The sequence below is a fragment of the Pelodiscus sinensis genome, chromosome 11 (genome assembly GCF_052426305.1).
Source record: "Pelodiscus sinensis isolate ZL-2025 chromosome 11, ASM5242630v1, whole genome shotgun sequence".
Classification (NCBI taxonomy): Eukaryota; Metazoa; Chordata; order Testudines; family Trionychidae; genus Pelodiscus; species Pelodiscus sinensis.
Window position 1 is genome coordinate 17,055,909 of NC_143062.1, and position 15,302 is coordinate 17,071,210.

General features: G+C 49.0%; 1 protein-coding gene across 2 annotated transcripts in view; it reads right to left on the reverse strand.

Moving 5' to 3' along the window:
- The window catches only part of EHD1 (EH domain containing 1), a 46,993-nt gene extending 37,105 nt beyond the window's left edge, over positions 1-9,888 (reverse strand). Inside the window, exons 1-3 of one of the 2 annotated variants that reach the window (XM_025178173.3) lie at positions 9,819-9,888; positions 6,842-7,247; positions 1,739-1,836 (exon numbers count right to left, since the gene is read on the reverse strand). In XM_025178173.3, coding sequence (XP_025033958.1) covers positions 1,739-1,836; positions 6,842-7,247; positions 9,819-9,879 — 565 coding nt within the window. In that variant the 5' untranslated portion in view covers positions 9,880-9,888. Of the gene's footprint in view, positions 1-1,738; positions 1,837-6,841; positions 7,248-9,794 lie in introns of both variants that reach the window. The other variant, XM_006136553.5, reaches the window with a different exon arrangement.
- Between the last annotated feature and the right edge of the window lie 5,414 nt (positions 9,889-15,302).

The following is a 15,302-nucleotide window of genomic DNA, read 5'->3' on the forward strand; positions in this document are numbered from 1 at the left end:
CCTTTCTGCAGCTGCACAGGAACTGGGCGGGGGAGCGTTCCCCCGCCTAGAGGCTGGTGGGTCCTGCTCCCCCACCCCTTTCTGTGGCTGCACAAGAACTGAATGGTGAGTGTTCCCCCACCCAGAGGCTGCAGAGAAACCTGTGGGATGAGTGCTCCCCTGCTCAGAGGCTGGCAGCTGTGCTGGAACCTGGGTGGTGAGTGATTAACTATACCCCCGGCACAGAAAAGTCTTGTATGCCCCACAGGTTATATTCTTGCATATGATATACAAGATTTTTTTTTACACACAGACACACAGACACACATAACCATGGGGTATATTCGGGTGCGGGGTATATGCACTGAATTACGGTATGGCTTGCAGCCTCAATGCTGACACCTGGACTGGTCTTCACTGATCCTAAATAACCAGCACCCAGGATAACCAGGCTCCTAGGTTACACAGATGCATCTACATTAGGAATTTGAACTCAAGCTTGTTCAATAACTGCTTTAAGTCGGTTCCCTTGTAATCATAAAGGGCATTACAGGATTAATCAGGGGATTAACACATCTGAGACCTACAATACTTCAATTAGGTTGAGTTGTACAGCTACAAGTTTTCCAACATGCAAATACAGCCAGCCATTATCCCCATCTCCAATACAGTGGGAGACGGGGAACAAAGCATATTACTCTCATTTTGAGAAATGGCTCAGCTAAGTCAGTCATTGAGATGCTGTGAGTGCCAAGCGCTTCAGATCATGTTTCGCAGATAAAATGGGAATGACACCCCTATTTTAGTTAAGCCACAAAAAAGCACACTAAATGAAGCCAATTACTCTGGGGCAAAGGCAGAGATGGACTAGAAAGGTGTCCCCAGTCTAGCCATTAGACTGCATTCCTCATCCAATCTAGGAGTCAGAACTCCAACATCAGCTCCTATTTAATTTCTATTAAAATTATACCCCACATGCAGGAGCAAGGGAGTTGTTACTCTGAAGATCTCTTCTAAATAAAATAGCAGACCCAATAATAAAACCACTTCTCCCTACCTGAAGTCAAATGCCCTTGTCACTGACTAGACCATGCTGCTCTACCTCAATAGCTTTAAAGCACTGAAAGGCCAACAGGCATAAGTGCATCCAGGGGGTGCCATGCTAAGATGGACTGACTTGTCCATTCCTGAACCACTGTATTAGCACATCAGATAACTGTGAAGCTGCCAAAGTTTAAGTCTCAGCTCCTCAAATCAACTTCAAGTTTCATCTTTGGACAGACTTTCCAAGTGAGGGATCATCTCTGACTATTCTCTTCTGAACTCAAAAAGCTGAGAATATTCACCACTCCCAAGATATAGCTCCCAGAAAGCTAGACCAGTACAGGAGTATTGGCCACCAGTGCAATATAATTTGCCGCTTTACCAATCATTGCTATACTAGATGTTTGACCCTGGTGTCAACTCAAACCTGGCTCTAAAGAGAAGGAAAGCTAAATGGAGGACTCAGTTGGTCTAACTATTTAGCCAAATTAAAACAAATCCTAATTCCTTTGCTCAGTGCAGTAACCTTCTCTCTCTAAGAGGCCAAAAAGCAGCAAGCAAAGAGTCAGTTTTGGCTCAAGCTAGTATCAAAACAGACTATTTGGTACCCCCAGCATCCTGCTTCAAGGCTCCATGGTCCCACTGGTCTGTCAGATCCCATCTGGGAATCCTTATGTAATAGAAGCAGTGGAGTGCCTTTAAAGTAAGCCATTACCTCTGCTTATGCGTTGCTTCTCTCCTGAGAGGATACCAGGTGTGTCAATGATACTGATGCTGTCCAGGACAGGATTGGGTAGCTGAGCACACATGAACCTACATGAGAAGAGATACTCAAATTAGACAGGCTAGGCACTTTCCTTCCATGGTATGCAAGAAGATTAGAGTCCAAAAAGAGAACTATGTTGTCAGGCTGCAGGCTGGGTTCAATTGCCTATTCTGCCAGATGCTCTTTGTGAACTGGGACACATCTCTTTGCTCACCCCACAGGGAGCTTTAAGGTAGTGTCTGCTATCTGTAAGATAGGGAAATTATCTCACAGGTATGAGGGGCATAAATCAAGCCTCAGGTATATGGAGAGGAAGGGTGCTAAGAGACAGCAGGCTTTTAAGAGAAGGGACTGTCATTAGCACTAGTAGAAAATATTTACAAATAATTTAACCTTTGACTCAGTTTTTTTAACCTTAAGGAAGTGAACCTCTTGCACTTCCTTCTGTGAAAGAATTGAGTCTTTAGCAGCTTGGCAGAATTACTAGCATTAGTGTCCAATTTTAAGCTACCAAATGGTCAGTTTTCTATAAATCAGATGTGACTCTAGGTTTATGTACAGAGCAACAGATCAGCTCAGCCTTATATGCTTAGTCACCATGCAAGTTTGTAAAGATAAGGACAAGGGAGTCATACTGTAGCAGTGCTGTTTAGAGAGACACTTTGGTTATCTATGTCTAAGACAGCTAGACTTGCTCTTCTGTTGGTCTAAATGAGTTTCAAGAGGCTCTGATTTAGACCAGCTCAACATCTGTCACCTAAGAGAACTAGTTTAATTACAAGTATTAAGCCAATGATTCTCAGCATGATCCATGAACCACTAGTGGTCCATGACAGCCTTAAAGGTGGTTTGCAGGATCAGGGCTCAACCACTGCCCCCTGGTGCTGGTGCTCTAGCCCCAGGCCCCCATTATGAGGGGGGGAAATACCAATGCCAGCTTCTCACTGCAAGGAGGTAAGCCTCATAGGCCAGATCTGGCTTGTGGTTCTGTGTGCTGCTGCTCCTTCTACCCCCTCACTGGGTGGAACAGTGCAGGAAGTCACTTGCCTGGAGGCTTTCCTCACTGCTCCCATTGGCCAGAATCACAAACAGTAGGAGCAGCAGGGATGATCCCTGGGAGTGGCAGGAAACATGGAGCCAGGTAAGTGTCCCCCCCTCCCCCGCATGTTGCCCTCATGGGCAGACAAGGGATGTAACCATATACTCAATTAACCAATAAGCAAAAGCTTATTGGTTAATGTACATAGGCTACATACATTTCCCCCGCCCCCACTAATAAATTTTTTAAGCAGGATGGCCAGCAGCCTGGATCAGTCCTGGCATGCACCAGGTCCAGGACCTCCCCCTGCTGCAGCTCTGCATTTTAAGTGCACTGGGAGCAAGGTGGGCAGGCAGCCTAGCTCAGTCCCAGCTTGTGTTGGGTTTGAGAACTCAGACCCCCTCCTGGACAGGGGCTGCTGCCACCCCGTGCTGCTACCTCTGTTGGGTGATAGGCAGCCAATCCACAAGGGAAGCTGGTTTTGAAACTGGCTTTCCTCATGTGCCAGCTCCTGCCTAGCACCCCACGCTGCTACCTGATACAGAGACAGCAGCACTGGGAGGCAGGGGGCTCCTCAGGAGTGGGGTTGGAGCTCACTGGCTGCTGGCCCCACCCCTGGGACTATCAAATAGTCGAGTAACTGAAGAGTCAAGCATGAATTATCGATTTACTGAATATACCATCCCTAGCCCAGACTCAGTACCTTCATGTACCCCTCTCCCACTGAGATCATGTACCTCCAGGCTGCTCCTAACCTCCCAGCCAAACCCACCGCCCCCCTGCACCCATTTGTCATTATGGGTTGTTGGCTGGTCATCTGCAGAAAAGTCTGTGTTGAGCAAGGTGGGCCACAGGCCAAGAAGTCTGAGAACCACTGCTTTGAGCTCAACAGTGAAACTGACTTTATTGTCCAAGCCATCTGAATAGTAGCAACATGTGATTAAAATGGTCACTTCTAACAAGCTATAGTAATGGAAATGTGCACAATGTTACACTGTTGCTTACATCCAAGTCATTATGATGTAACTGGAAATTAGTCAATATGGAAAGTTAGCAGCTGCAACGTGCACTGATAGTGGCAAGCTTTGATGCCAATACCACATGTTTTAATAGAAAGTGTGACAATAGACTGTGTCACCTAACCATTACACTACTCCAACAATGCTATGACCAGTAATTTCATGTTGCCGGTCACTGTTTCCTAATGTTACCAGAGTTTCTCTTGAAAAGTGAGTCATCTAAAGGATAATTTGCTGGAATCTCTTTCCCACTAGGCAGATCAACTGGAAAGATCTTAGCCTGTTCTTATTTCAGAGACTGAGGCCACAGCAATTTTAGTTCCTCAGCAGCTGCTTTCTGTTGGGCTTGCTAAGCAGCAAGGAAGAGTCCAATCCACTACAACATCACAGAGCTAACATTTCACAAAGTGGCAGGAAAGCTCTCGGCTTCTGCACAAAACTCACTGTAAGCCTTCATTCTTAGTATTTATGGTACTGAACAGTTTTAAAAGCTGGACATTTCTGCATTATCTTCCAGCCACAAAAGTGTTGGTTACTAATTGCATACAGGCACCTTTAGAATGGAGAGCACAGCACAGTAGTTAGGGGAGAAAAAACAAGGCCATGCAACTAAACCTACTACTTCTTGGAGTCCAGAGACCCTGCATTGCTCCTTGAAGAAGCTTTAGGATGAATGCAGAAAGACATATGTTAGACATCAGATCAAGAATCCACTGGTTAGGATAATGAGTGGAGACTGATACACTTTAAAATAGCAGTACATAAGATTCATTTTTAATGACACCAGACCATTGAGGAGACAACTTGGGTTAAGCATTAACAGTCTTTGCTTTCCTCCGACAGGGAGGCCAGAGGACAACATTCCAGAGACCCATTTAACCCTGGAGTTTAAATGCCCTCTAGGATTGGCATAGTAATACACAAGCTAGCTCAAACAGCTAGTAGCTACTTATCTGGAATTATGCAAAAAACCTCATTCTGGGCACAGATGAAGCAGCCTTTAATAGGGAGGGCCCTGATCATTAGTTAGTTCAAACTGCATGCTATGCCCACTAGTAGTATTTTCAAGTGTTTCATTCATGCCTTGCTATATCATGCCCTCATTGTCAGCAATGAAACTGTGTCAGGGCAGGAATCCATTTCTGGATGATGGATAATTCTGGGATATCCAGCTGCAAGTTCTCAACTTCCTTATAGGGGTTTTGTATTTTTACCTCTGAAAATGAAACTCCCCTTTCAAGTGCAGCAAAAGCAATATGCTCAGAAAAGTCTACTTGCATAGGCTTCAGGCAGCCATTTACTCACTAGGTTAGTAAAGTTACACCTCTGTGCAAGAACAAGGAAACCCAAGAAGAATCCCATCCTGAAACAGGTATTTGTTTAGTTTGAGAGAAATTAAACTTAGCAACTCATTGGTTATGCTTTGGGGTGCCAGTCTTTAGAAGCGCAAAGATACAGCAGGCATCAGGAGACATGTCTTTTACTACCAACTGTGGGCTGGCTTAGCTAAATCACTTCAGCCCTGGCTCAGTTATTCGATATGTAAAACAGGGATGTTACTCTAAAGGCTTGGAAACCTACAAATGGATTTTCAGTTAGGGCAGGTCTACACTATAGGGAAAGGTAAGCCTAAGGCATGCAATTCCACTACATAAACATAGTGGAAGTCAACATACTTTAAGCCTGGCAGGTCAACTGGAGAAATGGTCCCATCAACTTCTTACTCCTTGCAAGAAGAAGTACTAGCATTGACAGGGTGCCCTCAGCATTTATTTAGCATGCCCCCAGTAGATCTTCCAATATTTGACTTAGCAGATTGACCTTGGCAGCTCCCATCTTCCTGGTAATGTAGATATGCCCTTAGCACAGCCTCTGCCTACAGCAGGCCAGGGTACCCCATAGGCAGCAGCTGCTCCATCAGCGACATGGGAACAATCCCTACTTGAGGCACCCATGGTCAGGAGCTGCTTTTGACCAGGATGCTGGAGCTATCTTTAACTGATTAGAGAATGGGATTTTACATTCCAGTGCCTTCTCATAAAAACCAGAGGCTGTGCACCAGCCAGGAACCAGGGATGTAGGGCACTCTCCTGCCATGTAATAGAGCCATCTTCTTCTGTTTCCAAGAGTTCCTGAACCCCCTTCCAGCTATCAAGTACAGGGCCAGATAACTGGGCTCCCAGTTGTAGAGGGAAGCTGCCCTATTAAGATTTTTAAATGAATTATGCGCCCTTTTAGAGTTACTAGCCTCTTTGGTATCAAGGAATGGAGTTTTAGAAGTTTAAGTTAACTTGCTTAATGTTACTTTATTTTTCCCCCATTACAGCTTGGGCAAATACAGAGTCAGTTAATATTTGTTGAGGGTCAGTTCCTGTGACAGTTGCTTATGGCCTGTCTCAAACCCAACACATAGCTGGAGGCACCAGGATGGTTTGTTAGGTACAGCCCAGCATTAAATGCACAATGGCAGTTCCTCAATCCTATCTAAGAGTAGAACCCCAGTGATCATGTCTTTTAGCTACTGGACGTCCAAAGTCATGCCTCCAGAGAGGGGGCACTACCTCGAAGTTAGTACAGGGACCCACATGAAGAAAGTTGACAAGAGTCTGGGGGCTGCCAGAAGAATTAGCAGGCTCCCTTGCACCCAGGCCCGCTCTTAGGGCATCCACATTAGGGTCCCACCGCTTGACGGCACTAAACTGGGGTGCCACGCGATGCCCCCCACAAACCCAGACTCCCCTATTGAAGAACGCACTGAGGCAGCGGCTGCAGGTAGGAGGGGCACCGCAAGACTCCTCGCCCCCAGCCCCTCACCTGGGGAGGGCGAGAAGATAAGGGGGCCATGCGTGGCAAAGGCAAATCCAGCCTCGCACCACTCCCCCCCCGCCCGGTGAGGAAGGCTGAGCCCCTCCCACAGCCACAGGGCGAGGAACCGCGGGACACCAGGCACGGCCCCAGCCACAGAGGGCGCCGCTCGGCCCACGCGCCGCTCACCTGTTGAGAAAAGCGTTGCCGAAGGCGTTGAGCTTGCGGAAGGGCCGGCGCGGGTCGACCACCAGGGCGTTGCCCGGGACGATGCCCTCGGTCTCGCCCCCCATGACGGCGATGAAGGAGTCGGTGGTGGGCTCGGGCCCGATGCGCATGCCCGGGAAGTCCTGCTCGATGAGGTGCCGGATGAAGGTGGTCTTGCCCGTGCTGTACTGCCCCACCAGCAGCACCATGGGCTTGTTCTCCCAGTCGGCCGGCTCCAGCGCCGGGGAGTGGAAGTCGTGGAAGCGGTAGTGCTCCTCCAGGGGCAGCAGCTTGGTGGCGTAGAGCTGCTTCAGCCCCTCCGAGACCGTGCGGAACAGCTCCGGCTCCTTGCGCCGCCGCGCGTCCTTGCTCACCCAGCTGAACATGGCTGCGGGGAGGGGGTGCGTTACAAGTGGGGACGGGGGCGCTACAGCGAGGAGTAGCTGAGCGGGCCGGCAACACCCACCTCTCAGCCGCTTGCCACGGAATGCAACGCCCCCCCTTCGCCCTAGAGCCTGTTTTTATATGAATAGGTCGTCCCTCGGCCACGCCCCCACAAAGCTGATTGGTGCCCGCCACTGCGACCGCGGCGGCCCACCTATCCTTCCCGCTACGGAGGCGGAAGTAGCTCTAAATTCTTTCGTCTCAGTCCTGAGCCTCACCTAGCCGCCATGATAGTTATGGAGGCGGAAGTAGCTCACAATACATCTCCTGCCCGCTCCTCACTAGCCACCATGACAGTTAATGAGGCAAAGGAGACTCAACCATTAGCGAAATAGCCGGATCCTGTCGTGTTCAGAGCCCGCGGGGGTCCGATCAAAGCCACATTGACAACAGGGGTCGATGTCTCCACCCACTGTGCCTCACCACTACCCTGACTCCCCAATACCATTGTCACTGAATCAAAAACTCCTCACACTATCCACCAACCCCAACACTGCCCATCAAATCAATTCCCAGTAGGCTTGCCAGATGGTTTCACAAAAAATACCGAACCCCACCCTCCTTTCCAAAAAAACTGCAGGGAAAAAATTCTGTTTAAAAAAAAAAGCCACGTGAAAGGTTATTGAGGGGGAAAAAAAACGGGACCAGGAATTTTACTAGACAGAAGGCACAAATACCGGGCTGTCCAGTTCAATACCAGACACCAAAAAACCCTAATTCCCAGCCCAACACTGCTTACAGAAATGAGGGTTGCCAGCCTCCCAGGATTGTCCTGGAATCAAAAATTAATTATGTTGTGTATGAAAACCTTCAGGAATGTGTCCAGTCAAAACTGGCAACCCTATACCAAAATCAATGTGCCAACCTCACATGCCGATGCTGCCCCTCTAAATCAACCCCCCAGCACTGCCCACCAAAATCAAACTTGGGGCAGCAAGTATTGTAGGCAGGGGGAGGCTGAGCCTTCCCAAACAGCCTGGTGTGCCCTGCCCATGCTTCACTCCCAGCCTTCTTGCTCTTCTAGCAGATCAGGTGGGATGGTGTGGGGGTCAAACAACCTGCTGCACGGATTTGGCCAGTCTTGGGCTGGTGCCCTTCTTGGCACAGCAGTGGAGGTGCTGCAGTGGCACCTCGTTCTCCAGAGTCAGGGGCTCTACAACTACAGCACCCACCCCATCCCGCACTCTGGCCCTGGGGTTAGGGGCTCTGTGGCTGTGGGGCCTGCCCCATGCTGTGGGACTGGAGTCTGGAGCTCTGCAGAGCCCACTCCGTGCTCTGGGAATGGTTGGGGGTGCTGCAGACTCCACGCTCCTTGCCTGCCACATGTTCTGTGCTCCTTGCTTGCTACATGCTCTTGGATGAGGAGGGGATGCTGACCTGGGGAGAGGAAAGCCAGCAGCAGCGGAGGACTCTTGCCTCCAGCAGGGGACAGAAGTGGGGGGGAGCTGGCGGATAGGGAGGAGTCTAGCCTCCCCTAACTGCCAGTCTACTCACCACCACCTATGCAAACACCTGACACTGACCACCAAAATCAACTCCCAAAGTCTATGATGTTGCCCAAAAGAGCCAACCCCAAACCCAAATCAACTGACACTGTCCACTGAAATCAACTTGCCTACTCCAATGCCCACCAAAATCAACCCCCAACTCTGGAACACAGCCCACCAAAATCAATCTCTAATCCTGTGACACAACCCACTGAAATTAACCTCCCAACACTAATCACCAAAATCAACTCCCCAATCCTGCCACTGAAATCAAATCCCAACTCTTAACAGTGTCCACTGAAACGACCCATCAGCCTCCTGACTCTATCTCTGTAAGCCCTCTCCACAAGCACCCTCAATACCATTCCCCCAACATTGGCCTCCCAGCCCCTGTCATTCAAATCCACCCAACATACCCCCAAATCCTCCAGAAACCATCCTTCCCAATCCCAGACACTGTCCCCTGACCTTTTGACGCTATTCCTCTCAGTCACCCTCTGATTCTGCTGGATGCTGCTGCCCCAAATCATCCCCTAAACCACCTGACATCCTCCCATCAAATCCCCTGACATCATCATCTTCTTGACCAGCTAAGCTATCTGGCTATTTGATCCATGGGTCTGATCTCGGGCTGCTGGGAAAAGTGATGGTGGAATACTGGGTAAGCTTACCCCAGTGGGGTGAACTTAGGTGACAAGAAAGAGGGATATCAGACTACATGGGCCTATTGGTTTGATACAGTTTGGTGGGAAGGGAATAATACTGTACTGATCTTGTGGTGTTTCTAAGAAACAGGGAAGAGACGATGAGTGGAGAGAAAGATTAGAGACTCTTAGGTTCCTATTCTAGCTTTTGAGGAGTTTCCCTGCCTGGGAGTGATTCGCGCCCTCCCCCCAGACACTACCATGTTTCCTCCTGGAGAATCCATGCTGGATTTCCATCCATCCATTTTCCTCTTTATCACTGCCTCTGTCTATAGCTCCCTTAAATATATATACACACACACAGTGAGATGGCCTGACCCTCACCGGAGCTGCCCTCCTCCATTTCAGCCCCTTTGGCCACTCCTTTCACCTCCCTCTGCATCATTTAACAGCTCAGCTAGAACCCTGCTTTGTCAATGGGTTCTAGCATCACAGATGAAGTCAGCAAAGTTCTGGAATGAATCACTGTTACGTAAAGGCTTGCTGCTATGCCCCATCACCCAGCTCCTTTCAGCTCCTTCTCCCGGGCAATTCTGCTCATGATGGCAGGTATCAATGGCAGCCTGGTTAAAGCCACTGGCCATGTGAACTACCTTTCTTTCAGGAAAAATGGAAAGAGCAATCAAGTCCTTTTATGGAGCAGGAGAGCTGGAGACAACAGAAACCACCCAAGGCAATCAGCTGTATGGCAAAACTTGAGATTGGTTGACCCATGTTGGGTGTGAGGTTTCCCTGAGACTGACTGCAAATGCAGGGGCTGGGAGGTTGCTTAGCAAGCTGAGCCTGTGATCAGGAGAGAAAGGCAGCCAGCACACAGCAGGAGCATCAGAGAGACAGAGCTCCTAGGGCTGGCTGGAGAGGCAGGCCTGGAAACTGAGAGAAGGAACACGGCTGGTTGTTTGTTCCTGCTGTGATCAGGGACACAGGACTATATGGACATTCTTTGCAAATAAACAAGATTTCACCAGAGAATACTCCTTAACTTACTCCTTAACCCCCTTCACATACTCCTCCTCTCAGAAACAGCCTGGCAAGACCCACATGTTGGCCAACTCCTTATTCCAAAGGGGCAGCAGGTCAAGTAGGGTGTGATCAAGTGCCCACTGAAGCCACTGAAGAGAGTCCCATTAAGTTGCTGGGAATCGTCAGTCAACATGTGTGGACCAAACCTTTAGTTCATCTTTTGAGGACCGCTTACATAGTTACTCCACACAAGCATTTAACTTCATAAATGGCACTCGCACAAAAATGAGGAAGCTAATTAATGGAAATTAAAAGGTATAGTCACAAAAGTGAAATGCCTGCAAGCTTCATGGAAACTTTTTAAAAACACCATAATGGAGGCTGAAATTGAATGTATAATCCAGATTTAAAAGCATAGTACGAGGACCAAAAAATGCCACTGTGGCTAAACGACAAGGCATCCTTAAAAATTGGAAGTTAAGGCCTACTGAGGAATATAGAAAGAAGCATACATTCTGGCAAGTCAAATATAAGTATAATTACGTAGGCCAACAAAGAATTTGAAGATGAACTAGCAAACGACTGGAAAACTGACATCACAAGCAGGATGCCTGCCAAACATTCAGTGGGGCCACTGGATGATCATTGTGCCAAAGGAGCACTGAAGGAAGATAAGGCTATTGTGGAAGAGCTAAATGAATTCTTTGCATCAATCTTCATTGCAGAGGATTCAAGGGAGATTTCCACACCTGAGCCTTTCTTTTTAGATGGCAAATCTGAGAAATGGTTCCAGATTGATGTGTCAGTAGGGGAGGAGTTGGAACAAATTGACAAATTAAACAGTAATGAAACCAGGACCAGATGGTATTTACCCAACAGTTCAAATTTGAAACTGTAGTAGCCTATCACTTACATGGGAAACTGAGAGTAGCTAATGTGCCACCAATTTTTAAAAAGAATTTTAACAAGCTCCAGAGGCAATACTGGCAATTACAGTAAGCCTAATGTCAGTACCAGGCAAACTAGTTGAACCATAGTAAAGAACAGAATTATCAGACACACAGATGAACATGATTTGTTTGTTGGGGAACAGTCCACATGGCTTTTGTTTAGGGTAGTCGTGCTGCGCCAATCTATTAGCAAGCTTTGAGAGGTCAACATGTGGACAAGGCAAGGTGGACAATGCAGATAGTGTATTCAGACTTTCCGAAAACTTTTAACAAGGTCCCTCACCAAAGGCTTTTAAGCAAAGTAAGCTGTCATGGGGTAAAAGAGGAGGCCTTTCATGGATCAATAACTAGTTTATGGGTATGTCTACACTACCCCGCTAGTTCGAACTAGCGGGGTAATGTATCATACCGAACTTGCTAATGAAGCCCGGGATGTGAATTTCCCGGGCTTCATTAGCATAAAGCCGGCGCCGCCATTTTTAAAAGCCGGCTAGTGCGAACCCCGTGCCGCGCGGCTACACGCGGCACGGGCTAGATAGTTCGAACTACGTAGCCATTCCGAACTATCTGTACTCCTCGTTCCACGTGGAACGGGGTTCGCACTAGCCGGCTTTTAAAAATGGCGGCGCCGGCTTTATGCTAATGAAGCCCGGGAAATTCAAATCCCGGGCTTCATTAGCAAGTTCGGTATGCATACATTACCCCGCTAGTTCGAACTAGCGGGGTAGTGTAGACATACCCTAAGATAGGAAACAAAGGTTAGGAAATGGTCACTTTTCAAAATGGAGAGCAGTAAACAGTTATGTCGCCTAAGGATCTGTATTAGGACCTGTGCTATTCATAGTGCTCTGGAAATGGGGTAAACAGTGAGGCAACAAAACTGGGCAACACGTTGGCAGATTAACTTCACATTGGAGAACATAATCCCAACTATACATACACAATGACGGGATGGAAATGAGCTGTTACCACTAGGAAATAGAACTCGGAGTCACTATGGACAGTTCTCTGAAAAGATCTGTTCAATGCATAGCAGTCAAAAAAGCAAAAAGAATGTGAGGAACTATATAAACCAGAGAATATCATAACGTCACTAAATAAATGCATGGTATGGCCACACCTGGAATACCGTTCTGATTGTCCCATCCCTAAAAAGATATATTAGAATTGGAAAAGGTACACAGAAGGGCAACAAAAATGAATAGGGGAATAAGGGATGGAGCAGCTTCAGGATAAGGAGAGATTAATGAGTGGGAATTTTCAGCTTGGAAAAGAGATGACTAAGGGAAAATATGATATAAGTCTATAAAATGTCTCTGACTGCCAGAAGCTGGGACTGGATGACATGGGATGGATCACTCTGCAATTGTCCTGTTCATTCTCTCTGAAGCATCTGGTACTGGCACTATCCAAAAGGATATTGGACTAGATGGGCCATCGGTCTGACCCCATATGGCCATTCTCATGTACTTGCATAGCCATGTGACTGCAGTATCTAACAATCTTGACACTGTGGCTACGTCTAGACTGCAAGCCTCTTTCAAAAACGAGCGTCTAGACTACAATCAGTACTGTCAAAAAAGCAGCCACCGTGGATGAGGTGGGACCCAGAGCTCTGAGCTGCCAGGGGCACTGGGGACACACCAGAGCAATCATCTGCAGTGGCAGTAGGTGCTGAACCCTCCCACAATAGATTGTGGGGTTTCAAACCCCCACCAGTCCCATTCTGTCAAGAGCATTCTTAGTAAAGTAAGGGGTAGGCCATAGGCTTCCATGAATTTTTGTCTATTGCCTGGGACCTTTCCCTGACTTACTAAAAACTACGGGGCTGCATCCCTTGCTCACTGCGCTCACCAACCGCCCTCTCATGGGCTGCTTTCACAGCCAGAGAGCCTGTCAATCTTGCACTGAGCCCAGCTGCACTCTCCATGGCCCCAAGTCACTCACACCTGTCTCTGCTCCCACTCCACCACACCCCTTGACAGGCCCCTATATCTGAATGCTCTCAGACATCCCACTGGCTCGTGCCCTTCAATTGCCAGCCATTCCCCGCCCCACCCTCCACAACCTTCCTATTCCTGCCCCACCCACCAATAAAATATTCGCATGCAGAATTCGGAGCCTCTCCTGGCGGCTAGCATGGGTCTATGCAAAAGTGACCTGTCAGGAAGTGTTGTGCTCTGTGGGCTCGTGGGCCTCACATGTAAATGAAAACCAAACGCAATTAGTAAAATGGGGCCCAACTCCAAACAAATCCCTTTCGTTCCAGGTGCTCCTGGACACCTGGCTCACTAGCGATGGGCAGGGGCTGGGTTACATGCAAGCAGCCAGATAGAGAGGGAATTACCCATTTTCCGCACCCTGTTACTGCCCGTCTTTGCAGGACGGCAGCGCTCCAGATGTGTAGTGCTCCATGGCTCCCCCATGGTTCCATGTCTCTCCATTGCGCCCTTTCTGCATGGAGCATGTACCAGCCCCGCAGCAGGAGCGCACGTGCCAGCAGGAAGGGCACAATGAAGAGACATGGAACCATGGGGAAGCCCCCATCGTTACATGCCTGCAATCTACTGAGAACCAGGTCACAGGGGAAGAGAGCCTGGTGGGGTAATCTGGGTCACCAGTCCTTATCTCAGGGTTCCCTGGCCCACTGCCCAACCCCTCCTTCCATCCCTACCCCCACCTCCATTCCTATACCCACCCATCCTTCCCTAACCCCTCCCCACCCCCACACTGCCCATCTCCCTGCCTCCATTCCTATATCCCCCTCACCCCATCCATCCCCTCTTACCCCACCACCCATCCCCACATACACCCTATTCCCCTTCCTCCCTTCCTACACACACCCTGCACTCTCCCACAAATTCACTGAGCTGCGTGCCCCTCTCCCTCAGGAGCACCATCAGGCTGGGCAGCACAGCCCTGGCCACCGCAGCAGAGCCACAGCCCGTCCCCAGCTCAGCCTTTCTGAAAGGGCCTGTTGGGGCAGCTTTGCTCCATGGCGAGCCCAGGGAGCCTGGAGTGCAGAGTGGCCGCTCCGGAGAACCAGGGAAGCAGCCGGGGTGCAGTGTAACCAAGCCATCCCCAAAGGGCCATGTGTGCGGTGTTGTCAAGACCAGCCCAGCTCATGGCAGGCCCAGGACAGCGCGCATGAGCCAGGGGCCTGGCCCCAGGTCACCGGCACATGCGGGAGCCACTCGCTCAGGGGAAGACCTGTGGCACAGCCCCCAAGCGCTGTGGCTAGGCCCAGGCTACACAGAGCAAAGCTGCACTGCAGGCGCATGGGCTAGGCAGGCTGGGGGCAGGCCTCAGAGGGAGGTGGATGCTGCTCCAGGGGGTGCAAAGGGATGGAGCCGCCGCCCCCACCATTTCATGGAGCAGTCATGTGGTCAGGGCTCCTGGGGCAGGGCCAGCGGGGAGGCTGTGCGGTTGAGTGCGGAGGGCAGCGGGACGCAGAGTGGCGTGATGACATCACTCTATCATCCCGCAGGAATTTTTTTTAGAGAGAGAGAGAGAGAGAGAGATAACCATGATAAAATCTTAACCTTATCACTGAAAAAGGCACCAAGGGCACCAACTCTGAATAAATCTCAGCTGGCCCCACCTCAGGAGCAGGGCCAGATTCTGACACTCGGAGGCCCTAAGCTATGTCACATGTGAGAGGCCTCATATCATAAAAAAATATTATTTTCATAAAAAGGACATTGACTCCATAAACACAAAAGCTTTTTGTTCTCACAGGAAAACAGGAGAGGCTATGACATTCTTTTTACACCACGAATAAGGAAAATTCTTTTTTGTATAGAATAAATGAACAAAACAGTTGATTAATTCTGTTAGGGAAATACAACGTTTCTGCAGACTCCATATAAAGTAGATTTACAAATGTTTATTTCAA